The 16,551-nt window shown below is 43.7% G+C and overlaps 1 protein-coding gene across 1 annotated transcript in view; it reads left to right on the top strand.

The window, feature by feature from the left end:
• The window catches only part of LOC109897952 (acyl-CoA-binding domain-containing protein 6), a 33,771-nt gene that overhangs the window by 3,468 nt on the left and 13,752 nt on the right, over nt 1–16,551 (top strand). The window contains exons 4-6 of the mRNA XM_020492640.2: nt 2,220–2,290; nt 5,122–5,227; nt 9,063–9,152. Coding sequence (XP_020348229.1) covers nt 2,220–2,290; nt 5,122–5,227; nt 9,063–9,152 — 267 coding nt within the window. The remainder of the gene's footprint in view (nt 1–2,219; nt 2,291–5,121; nt 5,228–9,062; nt 9,153–16,551) is intronic.

The following is a 16,551-nucleotide window of genomic DNA, read 5'->3' as shown; positions in this document are numbered from 1 at the left end:
TAATCTAGCATGGGTAGGATGGTCATCTGAATCATGTTTAGTTTGGCAGCTGGGGTGAAAGAGGAGCGATTACGATAGAGGAAACCAAGTCTAGATTTAACTTTAGACTGCATCTTTGATATGTGCTGAGAGAAGGACAGTACCGTCTAGCCATACTCTCAAGTACTTGTATGAGGTGACTACCTCAAGCTCTAAACCCTCAGAGGTAGTAATCACACCTGTGGGGAGAGTGGCATGCTTCTTACCAAACCACATGACCTTTGTTTTGGTGGTGTTCAGAACAAGGTTACAAGCAGAGAAAGCTTGTTGGACACTAAGAAAGCTTTGTTGTAGAGTATTTAACACAAAATCCGGGGAGGGGCCAGCTGAGTATAAGACTGTATCATCTTCATATAAATGGATGAGAGAGCTTCCTACTGCCTGAGCTATGTTGTTGATGTAAATCAAGAAGTGCGTGGGACCTAGGATTGAGCCTTGGGGTACACCATTGGTGACAGGCAGTGGCTGAGACAGCAGATGTAACATTACCTGAGACTGTTTTAGCTTTGCATGCCATCATCTCTTTAATGTTTACAGATTACACTCAAACCAACTCCAATAAAAAAAATGTTTTCATGTCCTAAGTAGGACTTTTTTTTACATTATTTGTGAGAGGGTTTTTGATCTAGCCTAAATAAAATGTGTTTACTGTGCTCAAATAGTTTATCTGGTCTGCCTGCCTGCATCAGAAGGCTAGTGTTGTTATGCAGACATGGGCCTGTTTTCTCAGGGAGTAGGGCAATGGAATCCTTCACTCACTAAGTTCTACCCCATTACAGTAACAGGCCTGCCAACTGGGACCAAGCACACTGTCACAGCTGACAAAGACACCCTGCCTGGAGTGAAACGATGGGGAGGGGGGGCTGCAAAGAGGCTGAATGAAACACAACATTTTTGGATACAGTACTATCAATAGACCAGTCCCTCATTGTGTCCTTTCCAGCATGGGTATGGTTTGATAAAATGGATGCAGGGAAAATGTATGTATGTTTGTTCTATTCTCACCTCTATTCAACATTGCTGAGGAAAGTACCAACATCAGACAAACCCAAATGCACTTTTCTTCTCGAATGAAAATTCAGCACAAAGAAATTTCCCCTTCGCTAACCTCCATCCCCAAAGGAGAGATTTAGAGTGATGTTTAGCGGTGTGACATAAAAGCCTGTCACCGGTCCTGTTTGAGTTAGTGCCTTCCACCCGCCTCTCTCCTTTCCCTTCTGTCCCCTCCACAATATGAGTGTCAGCAGGCATCAGTGGCCTGCAGACCAATCTGACACATCCTTTTCTCTGGCGCTGCCATCGGGGCCAATACATGCTGACATGGCCCCTAGCTTGGCACAATGCCAGGGGAAGGCAAATGCACAAATGCCCCTCTGAAAAGGATGTGATTGTATTAGTGTTAACAAAGCACAGGGAGTCTATTCTTACCAGGGTCCAGACAAACAGATTTAGGAGAGGCTGGATGGGGATAAAGGCAGCAGAAACAATAGTCAGTTCTTGACCTCTCTCCTATTTGTATTGTTGGTTGCACTATCTTTACATTAGAAAAGGAAGTGCATTAGCGAATATTCTGAGTTTAGAAGGGAATTGCACTCGGAAAAGTGCATGTGCCGTTATTTTTTTTGTTTTCTGCCCACGATCCCCTCGGAAATTAAATCTAATTTGTTTGTTGTCTTGTGTGAGTCATTGTGAAAGAGATTATAGAACATGGGCTAGACTGAGGACCTAAAAAAACGGTTGTATCCATGTTTGCCATGACAGCATGTATTAGCGGTTCAGAAAATGCAAAACAAATCAAATTGCTGAAATAATTTTGAACAGTTAAAATATACTCCTCAAAAGACTTTATGCATGTGGTTTTTCACCCATGTTTTGGAGTCGCCTCTAAACAACGTGTGAGAGAATCATGACGAGGTGAACCTATTGTTGTCTGTGAATAAGGACACTCATTCTCCCAGTGGCTCTTGTTTTTCCTTTTTATGGCACCGTTGGCTTGTTTTAGGTGGGGAGAACATTGTTCACTGGATAACTAGTCAGGGGAATACTGACCTGTCCTTAGATCACAGTAGTGTGGCACACACCACTACAGACTCACTGTTATTACAAGAGGGGAGTGTTATGGAACCATAATTATGCTTTTGAATGAATGTCAGGATTGAATGTTTTGCTTCTTGTTCCAGGAGAGAAGAGAGCGTAGGACAGGATTTGGAGGTCCAACAGTCAGTTCCCTCTACCAAGAAGAGATGATCAGGTACGTCACAGTTTCTGTCTGTCCTATATCAGAGACAAGCTTCCTCTGCACTGAGCTCTGAGTGTTAGAAGTTCTTCTGCAGATTGTAAACCAGGGTTTCATGAACTCGGTCCTCTGGTTTTTGTCCTAGCACTACACAGTTGATCCAAATGAACTCATTTGCAAGCTTTGGTCATTTGCATCAGCTGTGTAGTGTTAGGGCAAAAACCAAAACGTGCGCCCCCTGAGGTCCCGAGGACAGAGTTTGTGAAACGCTGCTGTAAACTGTTTTGGGAACATGAGACAGTCCTGATTTTATGTTAATTATATTCACTTGCCTTATGGGAACCCTCAGAAGCTTGATCAAGCATACACACCACTTCGTTTCTGGGAAAAAAGGCTCTTTTGGAAATGAAAATGACAGCTGAAACCAGTAGGTTTTCCCCTAAATTATCCTCATTAGTATGCATGCGCTGAGGAGAGGTGGCCTGAAAATGCCTGCCTTTAATTACTTTTTCGATAACATGTTCAAATGAGAGAGCATTGGGTATAGAACGCTGCCACGTGGCACGGACTCCCCTGGCGACGACCCTCTTGGTGATAGCCAATGGGGATGCCCCGTAGGGACAGGAAGTCATTAACATTCCCCTTCGGCGAGGTCTACCTCGGGCGTGTCCCGCTCCAAACTGTTACACTCAATGGTTCACTGAATATCCAATTTTCCCCCCTCAGTACAGGAAGACCCACTCCATATTAAATAGTCTGCCTCCTCAAGCAAGGGCTTGTTACTGAGTTAATTGCATCGTCTTTGCTCATTTTCTGCTCTGGATCGGGTAGCTATGTGTGGAATGTGTATTGATAAAAGCAGGATTGATTGGTGATATCCCTCAGATGGTGAAATCTGCTGTTTGTGATGGAATAGATTTGTGTGAGCTACACTTTTGTAAAAGGCTCTGATGAACATCAGACTTATGGTTAGCTGACATTCTAGACCACTTGGCTGGAAAGTCACAGCAAGTGTGTGTTCTCTCATTGCCACTCATAGCTCTTTGTTGTAGTGTGTGCGGGTGACCTCCCTATAAGAATGTGTGTGATTGATGGTGGAGCTGTTGAAGTCATCAGTAGCCGCCTGGCTGTGTTGGGAGATGAGTGTTCTACTGAAGGGCTGGCATGCAGGCTGATGGATGAGGGGGATATCTGTCAGTATGCTGGACTGGGTTCCGTAGCAGAACTGTGTGTTTTATGAGGCTGGTGTGTGTGTGTCGGTAAGCTGGGCTAGGTATGAGGGTGATGTGGGTTTTACTCTTGCAGGGTGGTGTTCTGGATGCAGGGTGGTGTTTATGGGTCATGACACCAAATCCACATTTTACAGTGACTGATTAGTTACACAGTAGTTACAACATGCAAATTATATCACAGTTGCACGTACACTGCCATACACTTAGGCCACTCACACACATCAGGGTCTCTCTCTCTCCTGCCCCTCCCTCCCTCCCCCTGGCTGGTAGTCAGCTGTGGTTAACCAGGCTGTGGGGATGACAGAGTAGCCTGTGACCTTCCCAGCATGCCATGCGGCGGGTCATTTATCAGGGCACCATTAATCGCGTGCGTGCTGTCAGGCGGCCGGCCGCCATGAGGCTAAACCCTCGCCGGCCAGCCCAGCCTGACTGATGAGCTCCGCCATTGATTAGTTGCCTTGGGAGACGGATGGTGCCCACGTGGCAGGGACACTCGGGGTCAGCGTGGCGATCACCAGAGGAGTGGGAGGGGCCAGCCCCCCACTTATGAATAAACATGATTCTCATGAGCATGTAAATGAATGTGCCCTCACATGTAACCTTATTCTGTTCAACCGGAATGAGCTGTTTATAAATCAACTTGTGATTGAGGCATCGGGAACAAAGGGAGAGAGGGCTCTACAGTGCTCTGTTTAACACGGTTGCTATTTTAGGCTCCATTTTGAGGTTCTGACACCCTCAGTTAGGATCTGCGTATCCTCTAATTCTTTGCGGATACGTAGATCCTAACCGAGGGTACCTCTTATTCAGATCCTGCCGAACACTAAGCAGAACCACTGTTGCACTGTATCCTAATCATTTCTCAATTCCCCTCCAGTTAGGTAGCTCTTAGCCCCGCTAACCGCTGTTAAGGAATACTGTAATCCTCCACAACTTGGTGGTGAGGGGCCCTGCCAGCCTGTCCTGTCCTCCGCTGGGGCTGGGACTGGGTTGCTCTCTGTCAGACAATGTCCCACTAAATGCAATTAATCAGGAGCCCTGGGTAAGAGAGGGAAGGCGTAAAGTTCTAAATGAGATATAGCCCCTTCCCCTCTGTCCCTGTGCGCCCCCCACCCCAACAGCCCTGCCTGGCGTGGCCCTAATGCCAGGAGGTGATTAAGGGGGGGAATAATTAGAGCTAGTGTGGCGTACCGTGCTGCCTCCCCAGGGATGACTCACCAGGGATGAGTAGGAGGGAATGTTATGTTTATCCCACCCACCCTGTCATAGCGTGCGTGGTGTGTGTGTGTGGGGGGGGGGGGGGGTACTATTTCCAGTGGTGTTAACCTCATCCACACTTATAGAATATAGTGGGATGTGTATTCATATCAAGATTTGTTAATGACAGAGAAATACATTTTAATTTCACTATGATTATTAATGAATCTCATTCTATTCCAATCTAGATTTGTATGAGGCGTGTATGGTGGTGTTGTTATTGGTGTTGATTGTTTTTGCTGAGATGGAGAATTCCCAGATGAACAGATGTCTCTTCTCATCTGATGCCAGACAGTTCCTTCACTTCCATGCACTGGTACATTGACTGATGCTTCCTCTCTTCCTATCCCCTCACAGGGAAGAAGACAAGAACATCTTTGACTACTGCAGAGAGAACAACATAGAACACATTACCACAGCTATCAGTTCCAAGGAAGTGGATGTCAACGCAAAAGATGAGGAGGTAAGTGGCATCCTATCTTCAAAGAGCCCTCTTGTTAAACAATACATGTTATTAATTCCAACGGTAAAACCAGCTCATTTGCAATCTGGGACAATATTCCCCCGTAACTCCATTGTGTTTGGCCTCAAATTGACTATTAGTCCATGGGAACTCTTCACTCTAATATATCTCCGATCTAAGGGAGAAGCTTAAGGCGTTAAGATCATTAGATGTTTTTCACTTTGACCTCAAATCTATTCATCTGCTTTATTCGTTTAACACAGAGGGCAAATGGCTTAGTCCCTCTCATCACAGCAATTCTTCAAATAAGGATCCAGTTGGTGTATGAGTAGCCAGGCCAGATGGTGCAGGTCTGTGTGTGCTCACTCCAGCGTTGTTTACCAGTGGGCTGCAGGTCTCCGGTCTGACCAGCAGAGGGCAGTAGTGAAGTTCCATCCACAGCCCCTGATGTGGTCCATCCATAGACTTAGATAAATGTTGTCTGTGAGTGCATGGGCAGTGCCATTGAGGCCATCTCCATTTTGAAGTAGTACATTTTCTTCTACTACTTCTATGAGTTGATAAACAAACTGAAAGGGTGCACACTGCCACCTGGAGTGTGTTGTTTGAACAGGTATAAAGTCAAGGTTGGCGATTGACTGTCACCTGCGGTTATGGAATGTTTCCTCTCCGGTATAATTAATTGTCTGATCCCTCCTGGTGACCCAGATGGAATCATGTGATCCTTCCTTCACCCATAGGAAGTCCCACCCAGTTGACTACTTCAAAATACCTGCCCATGCTAAAACTAGCTTTTTGGCACTAGAGTCCTCTATCTATCTCTATGGGTCCATCTCAGATAGGCCACCAGCTGAGAGAGATAGGAAGGGAATGTCTCTGGTATCCATTCATGGAGAGACAGACAGCCGTGTCTGATTTAAATAGATGAACATATCCCACCATATTCTCTCTTTGCAGATGTTTTTGGAGGATTTGGTGAGTGTGGATGAGTGAAATGTAGGTATATCTCACTTACATCAGCTGATGTACGAAGGGTTATATAAATACATTTGATTTGAAACTATAAAGCAGCGGCATGGTCAGTTTGGTCAGTTTGAAAGGGTAAACTACATTCTGGAGTCAACAGTAACAGCCACTGACTGACTGTTCTTTGAAGTATAGATTCATATTTAGCTATTTAAATCATTCAGGTTTTGATCTACCAAGGAGCCTGTGTTCGCTACTTGCAGTGGTGACTATCCCACTAATTGGAATGTGCCTACAATTGAATGTCCCGCTAGTAATCTAGAGACTGTATAAATTACTCTTGTTTCCACTGATAACCAAAGCCCTCAGTATTAGTGACTCAGAATGTTCTGTTTGATGTTTTCACCAGTTGGGGATATTGGCACTTTAATTCAGGGTGATATGAGCTGGGTGGTGGCCTCTGACCCCTGGGGTGGCTGGTTCCTTGACTCCCCTTCAGAGGCCAAAGGCATTAGCTGTAATGTACAGTGCAGGCGTGGGGCGAATGGGGAAATAATCCTAATGATGGGGGAGAATAGATCAGGGTGTCCAGCCGCCCGCCTCAGTTTTTATGACTCATTGAGGCTGCCTCATTACTGTTGGGGAGACGGGGGCCTGGGGGCCACACTGCAGGTATACATCATCCACATACACCAGCCATGAGCATGGGATCAATCACAAATGCTGTGAGTCATGGCCCATGCAGAAGCTTGACAAACGTTGGTTTATGGGTGTATATGTGTGTGTTCACTTCACACACACAGGAACCGACTGGTGTTTTACAGTACTCTGGCTGCTTCCCACTATTCTTAGTCAGTTGGGAGGTCTGTTTGGAGAGGGCTGTTATACTGCACTCAGACACTATACCCTATCTCTTTTACACTACCCAGAGCTGAAGACAGGGCACTGATTCTAGACAATACTGTGACTAATATACTGGAGAGTATGAATACAGTCCTATCAGAGTTCACTAATCGAATCCCCCTCAGCCCTCATGAAGCTGTCTCCTTCACTCTCTGAATAATCATGAGATTTTGTGTATTTGCCTATTCCTGCTGTGCAGTTGTATAGTGTACGAGCGTCTGCCCCAGTAGACGCTCTATGGGTGAAGTGTTCACACAGGTCCCCACATGCCACTGAGAGACCACACAACCACCACTAACCACCATGTACCCCAACAATGGAGGGAGGGATTTCATGTTGTAATACCACCCAAGGAACTCCTCTTTCTCTCTCTATCCCTTTCTGGAACAAAGTCCCACCCCATTCAATTAGAGGCAATTGAGCTGACAGGTCCCCTCCCACTGAGACTGAGGAGCAGGCAGCGGCTGAGGAGAGCGCCCTTTCAGCCCCTTTCAGACGCGTCTGTTGTGTGTTACCGTGGGTGCGAGTCAAAGAGCCTGTCATTGGCTAATCCCCCACAACACTCTGACAGGGAGGTAGCTTAACCTTCTATGACAGAAAGTGCCGCCAGCGCTGCTTCCTGATGGATGATTTCCAGTGGCGTTTCCTTCTTTTGTTGTTCTCCCAGACAAACGAGAGGGCTACTGTGAAGTTATGTTCGTCCTTACGACAAATGGTTATTTCAAAGTATTATTTTTCCTCGTGAAAATGTTGTTTTTTATCCAACCAGACATCCCAATGGTGTATTTATGAGTGCGCTGTCTTAGTCTGAGAAGACCAATTCAGTAGAGAGGTTATAGTGAACTTCACTAGTTCCCAAAACATAGTTCTCTTGAGAGTATATACAGAACGTTCCAAAGTGGAATTAACGTATTAGAAGAAAAGGGCAGAGACGGCGTAGTGATGGAAATGTGACAAACGATCAAAGGGGCACATCAAAAACCGAGAGAAAGCACAGCAGTATTTAGGCTGCGGCCTCTCTCATAAATATCCATTTTAACATGCAGCCGTGGTGATCAATAGAATTTGAGCAATAGAATAGGACTTAGGGAGTTTGCTTGATCTAATTGGCCAACCTGAAAAATGAGCTCCCTGTGGCAGTTGTATCAGAATGAGGTGATTGGAGCTAAGGAGGGGGAGGGGGACAGGGTGTGATGACTGATCAAGGGGGTGCTCTCGTTTTGTCCGCAGCATCCCATCTATCAATTCTTAAGGACTCTGCCGGCCCTCTGAAATTTGTCCCTGAGCTCCTGGATGAGCCCTGACCCAACCCTTTACACACATACACACCCCTCCTGTTGGCAAGGAGATGGGGCAGAGCTCATCCTGTCACCACCTCGTTATATAGTTGGGATCTGAAGGCTCTTGAGTTATAAATTGTACTGCATAATTAATTGTTTCTGAAGGGGAGAAGTCTATTGGGAAGGTAACTTTGTGGAGCCAGTGCATAACAGAAAAGAATAGATGGTTCTATTAGAGGTGAAGAGGGGTTGGGGCCTCCATCCATGTTACTGAACGCTCCAGCAGGTCCCCTCACTGCATTTGCATATGTGTGTGGTCAGCCGCACACACACTGTCACTATCCATAACAGCTGTAGTCCACTCATTAGACTAGGCAACCTTACTAAGTACCTACCGGTAGCGCCAGATTTTTGTTTACCTCGTGAGAAAAAGTATTGTTGATCAAGAGATCTTATTTACAATAGATAGTGTTTCGGTGTGTAAACAAGTACTGACATTTACTTTGAGCGTTTTACCTAAAAAAATGATTCACATATTTGATTCAGTATCTTGACTCCAACTCATTAGCTGCTACTGTAGTGATGGGAAACAATACCTGTTGTACCTTGAAGTACCTGATCATGTATGGTAGATGGTAGAATCTGTTTATGCAGGAGTAATGAGGCACACCTTTTATGTGTTTCAGGGCAGGAATTTGCTGCACTGGGCCTGTGACAGAGGACACAAATACCTGGTGTCTGTGTTACTGCAGAACAGCGCTGATATCAACAGCCAGGTGAGTCTCTCACACACACACACACACACACACACACCAGGGTTTGACATTCACTTTTTTAGCCACAGTCCAAGTAGGACAGTTTTTATATGTATATATTTTATTTGTACTTTTCCAAAAGTTCAAGTCCCCCCCCCCCCCCCCCCCCCCCCATTTTTTAAAACTTCATTACATGATGCAAGGAACCACTTTACAAAATAAAATGCATTACCATCTTCTTTACCATAGAGAATCAGACAAAAATGTAGACAACGTTCTGCCTATTGGCTTCTTTGCATATTCAAGCCTGTCCTGGAGGATGGTTGGCCACCCTTGGTAGCCTATAAAATATTGCAACATTACAATTACAACCAAATAATTGCACGTGTGTTTGATATGACAGATTAAAATATCTGTTAGAAATGTAGAAAGAGGGGAGATCTAAAGATGCATCAACCGTTTAGCCTATATTTATGTAACTAATTAAAAGTCTCCAAGTTTGGCTACTTTTTCTGGCACCTCCCTCATGTCAGCGTCAGTTTGGACATGAGGCTGTAGCCAATATGCATATCACCTACACTTTGACATGTAGGCTTTTTTATTGGTTTAAACAAAAAATAGATTTGAATATTATTCCAATGTTGGCCTCTGATCAAATTCTGATCAGACTATTTGTATGATATTGTGAATTATTATTTTTTATTTGATCTTGTCCGTTCAGACAACTTAAATCTATATTCTTCTTGTCCTACTATTTTTTGAATACTTATCCCGGAGAAGAGTACACGCGTTAATGTTGAGCACTGCACACACACCAAAAAACTGGGGTTAGGGGTCAAGTGGCACTCGACGCAGATGTCACAGGGACAGATATTTTAGGGGCTTTAAAGATTTCTGTGAGATTCACAATTGTGTTAAAAGGCGCATGACACAGAATTCTCTGTCACTCACTAGCCTTCAACAGCCAAGCACACATCCTAAACACACCTACAGTCTACATCACTAACACACCACATAGCCAATCCTCTGTATCTGTGGAGGCTCACTACCTGTGGCTGATGAGAGTAGGCTATAGGCCCAGTGACACACTTCCTATCCCTCGATCCCTCTGAGCAGGTCTACTTTAATTCGTTTTGTGATATCGACAAATCCCATTGGGTTTATCCGACACAGTAAGCAGGTATACTTTGCTTAGTGACCTGGCTGTGGAGAAAAACCCTGAACACCATTCCGGTTTAGAGGCAGGCAGGGAGCTTTGGCTTTGTCTTAAGCTGGCTGAGTGATGCATCGGGAAATGAATGCTGTTGTGCATACAGTTGTGGAGCCAGGGGCTTTACCACCCCACAGTAAAACAAATCAATTGGGAGTAATCAGGTAAATTGTTTGCATTATACAACCCATATAATCAGAACACTTACAAATTACTTTCTTTTTGTGGCCCTGAACCTTTTTGGTGTGGATGAAAACCAGAGCGCTGGCTTATCATCATCTTGGTCTGCCTAGCAGTTACTATGGTCATGGTTTAACAAGAAACAATGACTACTTATTTGGAGGCATGTTCAATTCTGCGTTGTAATTACAGAGAAGTGAAGCCTCTCTCTAAAGCCCCCCATGTACTGTATTTAGCCTACATTTATCAACCGTAGCAGTAGTTACAGTAACAGCAAAAACTCCATTTGTAATAAGTGGTTGAAGGTGGTCAAATCTAATCCCTGTACATCTCTGGCATCTCAGATTAATTTCAGATACTTGCTCCAGGAGAGTGTGTACAATATAGCTATACACATGCATGTACTATTTCTGCGTGTAGGTACCAGTAACTGCAGTTGAATGGCAGACAGTTGTCGTTAAGGCCTAGTGTGAGAGGTCACTCGGCAGTCCCTCGGGTCATCGGAAACCCCTACGGCCCATCTCCTTCTCTGCCTATGTTTTGCGGTACCCAGTCAGCTGCCTGAGGGAGGGCATGGGTGTCCGAAAGGAAATACGTCTAGCTAAATCATGCAACGGTCTCTGCATAGTTATTATACAATGTAAACCCCACAGAACTGGGAATTGATAGAGCTATGAAGCCTGCTACTTCTCATTAGATTCTATTAGTTTGCTGTTTTCAGTCACTTTCTGGCTGTGCTGAACTAGACTAAATGCCTTAGATGCTATGCTTTTAAACCTTTTAGACTCAGGGGAATTGGCCTACTGTACAAGGATAGAGTTAAATTGAAATGTTTTTTTTCCAGATAAAATAGGAAAAGCATATGCATAACAATGGTAACAATTGAAAGGGAACGGTTTTAACAGTATTGGAAAATGGGCAGCAGGTAGCCTGGCGGTTAGAGCATTGGGCCAGTAACTGAAATATGTCCATGAACAAGCTTAACCCTAATTGCTCCTGTAAAGCCTTGTTCACACTGCAGGTTTTAATGCTCAGTTTTGTTTTCTAATACTGACTGTCCAAACAGCAAGTTACAAGTGACCAAATTGGATTGGTGTGTTCAGACAGCAGTCATTTGCTGACATGGCTACGCTAGTTGTCATAGTAAGGATGGGTGTTTGCACAGTGGTGTAGGCTGATTGGTGGTGCTCGTGCTTCCTATCACTCAGAAGTTATGTAGCATGCTGAGGTGACAACAATACCTGCCATGGATATTTCCCAGTTGCCTTGAATGTTCAAAATCATAGTGTAAGAACACTTTTAACACCTCAAGGATAAGATGATGCAACTTTCAAAATAAGTTATTTTTTGGGCTAGCCACAGCAGTCAACTACCTAGCTAGCTTGGTAGCTATTTTGCTTTCTAGCACATTCGCTAATTTGTTTGTAAACTATTAACAAGATAGTTAGCTACCACATGTTATTGTCAAACTGTCAACAGAGTATCTATCATATCAAAGTTTATTTGTCACATGCGCCGAATACAAGCAGGTGTAGACCTTACAGTGAAAATCTTACTTACAGGCTCTAACCAATAGTGCAAAAAAGGTGTTAGGTGAACAATGGGTAAGTAAAGAAATAAAACAACAGTGAAGAATAACAGTTACGAGGCTACATACAGACACCGGTTAGTCAGGTTGATTGAGGTAGTATGTACATGTTGATATGGTTAAAGTGACTAAGCAACAAGATATGCCCAATTAATAGTCCAAAAACCACTTGAGGGCAAATCAATCAAATTTTACTGCAAAGACACAAGTCGCATGGCCAGGAATTAATTCACGAAGGTGGCTTGGAATGTGGCTTGAAATATCCGATTCCGTGTGACGGAATTTGGCTGTTCATACTACAGGAAAAAGAACAGATTCAAATCGGATATGCCAAAAATTGGATTTGAGTCATTTCAAACTGAACATGGCTTAAGTCGCTCTGATGAAGACTGTTGGCTGAATGACTAAAATGTCTATGCAAAATTATTAGACCAAAGGTGAGGACACAACAGTTCACCTGACACAAGACTGGATACAACATCTGAAAATACTCTGGATACATTCAGTAACAAAAAGTACTAAGGTTTGATTGAGAGGTCTAACTGGTCTCTCCAAGTGGCCACACACCACTCCAAAGTGTGCACAAATTTCAATCTACTTTTATGACTCAAAGAAGTATTCAACTATAAGGTGTTTTTTTGTTGTAGCTATCCTAGATGTGCCGTTGAGGAACTAGAGCAAGGACACTTATAATTGTTTTGTTTACAACACAACCCTCTATCCCCACCTTCACACAATTACTGTTGTTCATTACGCAATCGAAAAGCAGTCCATTATAAATCACATTCGGGGTCAGGTGGGAATCATCTGGAAGCTTGTTCTATTGCCAACATGACTTGCTAGGTTATAAAATACGATATTACAGTGTTAAGCTTTCAAAATGCAATTTAGGTAAACCGGATCAGGGGTTGTAACCAAAATAATTTCCCAATCGTTTCGTTCTGAACATAACCATTTTTTGTTGTTTCGTTCCACTGTTCCGACCAGCAAAATACATTTCTGAACCAGTTCGAACCTCCAAAATTACCGGTTGATATTGTTCCTTTTTTTTTTTACCTGTAAAATCAACTGTTTTTTTTAAAACCTTTAGCTCATTTGAATGACTTTACCAGTCAGTGTGGCTCGGGCAGGTAAGCTAGTTGTTTACATGCATGATGACAGATAAGTGTAGCCCATGGTGCAAGATGCAACTGAAATTGTGTCGGTGGGGAGAGAGGCTTGAAGCATGGGCATCTTGTTACGACATGCATGATTCTATGGAGGAACTTTGAATGTCCTTTGAGCTAGCTAGCTAACACGTTTGAGCTAGCTAACAAGCTTGTGTGTGCACAGAGGCACCACAATTAAAAACACGTCTTTGTACTTAATAAATCCAACATGAAACGTGATAACTAGGCCTATAGTATCCTTAACTAGTATTGAAAAAAGTTAATCGAAAATCTCTCTCCCAATCTAGTATCCTAGGGGGGAGGGGGAGGTAGCCTACACAGGCAAAGATTTTCAGCTTGCAGGCAGACAATGGAAAAGGTTGCTGAGTGACAGAGGGCTTGGTATAGGTGCTATGTTGCGTTTTGTTGTTGGACTAGAAATAAATGCCTGTAATGTAAAATATCTATAACCATGCTTTTAAAACAATGGTTATGTTCTAGAACAGTATAGATCACTTTTGTTTCTGTTCCCTGAAGAAGAAAAATGTCACGGTTTTTGGTTCTGTTCCCTGAACCGATTCCAACCCCTGAAATAGATTGTTGGTTTTTGGTGCACATTGAAAGGAGTCATGGGTGCATTCAGGTGTTCTGCTGCACTGCACTTTCTCTACAGTAGACAAACAAGCTCATTCTGTTCAGAATAACCCAAGGTATGATGCCATGTCATCTTGTAACTGTACATCAAACATAGTGATTATAAACGTTGACACTGTATATGACATGAGTTTTATGATATGGAAATGTAAAGTGCACATTTGGACTTTTGTGTTTGGCTTGATTGTATGACATCAACAAGGTTTTTTATTATAATCCTCAACGTCTCATCCTTCAAAATACATAAAGTCCTCTTAATCCCTCACTTACTTAGACAACAAAAAACGGATTGTCACTCAGGCAACTAACTTCCTGTCGCGTGCGGTGCTCAAGTTCAGAACGGCTGGTAGTCAAAACCAATGCAGCACTGTGAAGCTCAGAGCCTGAGGCCTAACGTCATATATAGCATGTTACTGTACAGCCACTGCATTCCAATTAAGGGGTTTATCAGTGCCCAAATCTGCCATTTTCATACAGTTTACGAGATGACAGGCTGTGAGTGGAAAGGGCTACAGAATGGAAATTGTAAATGGTCACATGAATGTGTGAACTCTCCATTTTACCTCCTCACAGTTCTTTTGTCTGTGTTGAGGGGTTTTAGGTTTGTTGTGTATTTGATGTCCTGGTAATCTGCCGTGACCTCTGCCAACTGCCGTTAAATAAAGATTCAAATGATTTATATTTAATTTGTTGATGAAAAAAATAGATATATTATTTGCTCAGTGAAAATTGTTGGAAATTAATCAACTGATTGTTTCAGTGGATGTCCGAACCTGGTAACCTGCATTATGGGCTGTTTGATTCTAATCCAGGATCAGAATGGACTACAATGGGTAGCTCTGGCCATGAATACCCAGATCAACGATATGCCACCTGTCATCTCCAGAATGGCATGCCAGACACTGGCCCATAACCACCATTTCACTGCTTCTCTACTGCTCTTTATCAAATTAACCCCAGAAACTGGGTCGGATGGCAAAACTGGAGCTTTGTGTGAAGTAGGTCCATGTTTGTAGTCAGAAGCGTCACTCAGTTATTTCATGTGAGCTGACAGTGCACAGCATTGTAATAAAGGAACATATCCTCAAAATTGCATTTATGTGAGGAGAGATAAACATGATGATGATTATTATTCAGATATTATATGGGGCACAGCTTAATCCATTTACAAAGGAATTTTTATTTCAATTACATTCACAGCCGTGTGTGTGTGTTATTGAGTAAGTGTTTCCTCCATAAGACTGTGACCAAGGCCTTTGTCCAGACAAGAGCACCAGTTTCACCTGCAGCCCCCCCCTGGCTGTGACCTATGCAACCCCTACCACCCTGAGGTCATGACCCTGCTTCGGGCTCCTCACACTTCCCAGTCCCTGCCTCCCTCTGTCTCCTCTCCCTCCCCATGGACACTGTGTGAGTCCAGACCCAATAATCCACAATTACACCCACTGCTAAGTGCACAGTAAATAAGACCCTGAGAGGACTTTTCATTGGTGAAAGCTGACATCCTGGCCTCCTTGTTGGGAATTTGTGTCAAACAAACAAGCAGCAATCTGGCTGGCCGGCTGGGGAATGGGCTGTGATGGGATTTGCAGGTAGCAACAAAAACACAATTTAAGACTTAGGTTTGGCTGATTGGAGAGCGGAAACATGTAAACAATGTGGGAGGTTTGGAATTGGGCAGATGTAATCTCAGAGAAAGGGTGCGAAGGTGCAGGTGAAGCAAAAGACAATCACAGAAAGAAACAGTTTGAAGAGAAATAGACAAAAAGGTAGAGGGAGGTGGAGAAGAGGCAGGAGGAAGAGCACAGTGCGATGAAGTGGACAAGGCTGCAGTTGTTTTTGGCAGGGAGTAAATTCAGTTTGTGTTTGTTAAAAAATCTCCAGACAGAATCTCCTGTCCTGTCCTCGGCATGTGCTTTGTGACAGTGGCTGTCCCTGTCACTATATGCCTGTGTGTGTGGCTCTTTACTTTTTATTAAAACAACATGATCCATGAGGCGCAGAGGGTGACTCCCAGCACCGCTGATTCTAATTAATCCACTCCCGGCCACGGCCACGCCGGGCTAAAACGCTTGCAGTCTATCAGATTGAAATTCATAACTTAATTGAGGTCAAAGCCTCGAGCCGAGAGAACAGAAGTCTCTGGCTGGGACCAGGTAGATCAATAGTAATAAATATCTGGCTGGGCTACAACTAGTTCATGGCCACGCATTATGTGGGACAGACAGACAGGCATCACAGGGCAGAGGGGACCGAGGAACGGCGGGGTGACTCAATGTTGGTGTCATGTCTCTTAGATGGGGGGTTTCTCCACTGTTGACTGCAACTGCCTGGGAGAGACTATGGAACTAGTTTAGGTAGTTGTTACTGTGAAATATAGACATTTACATTAGACTACTCTACTACAACTCTCTTTTTGATTTTGTATTGACTGCTGAGTGGCAGGTTAGCGTGAACGTCGACAACAAGGGCTGTGTTTGATTTGTGATACCATAAGTATATATATTTTTTATGAACGACCTCTTAGAAAATAAGCACATTGATTTGATATTGATGTGAGGAGAAATGACATCTTTGCTAAGTGCTTAAGTGTCCCCGTGGCCTGGGTGTTCAGTGTCTATGTGGGTGCTTGTTTAAATG

The sequence above is a fragment of the Oncorhynchus kisutch genome, linkage group LG10, assembly GCF_002021735.2.
Source record: "Oncorhynchus kisutch isolate 150728-3 linkage group LG10, Okis_V2, whole genome shotgun sequence".
Classification (NCBI taxonomy): Eukaryota; Metazoa; Chordata; class Actinopteri; order Salmoniformes; family Salmonidae; genus Oncorhynchus; species Oncorhynchus kisutch.
This window is presented reverse-complemented; position numbering and strand designations above follow the sequence as displayed.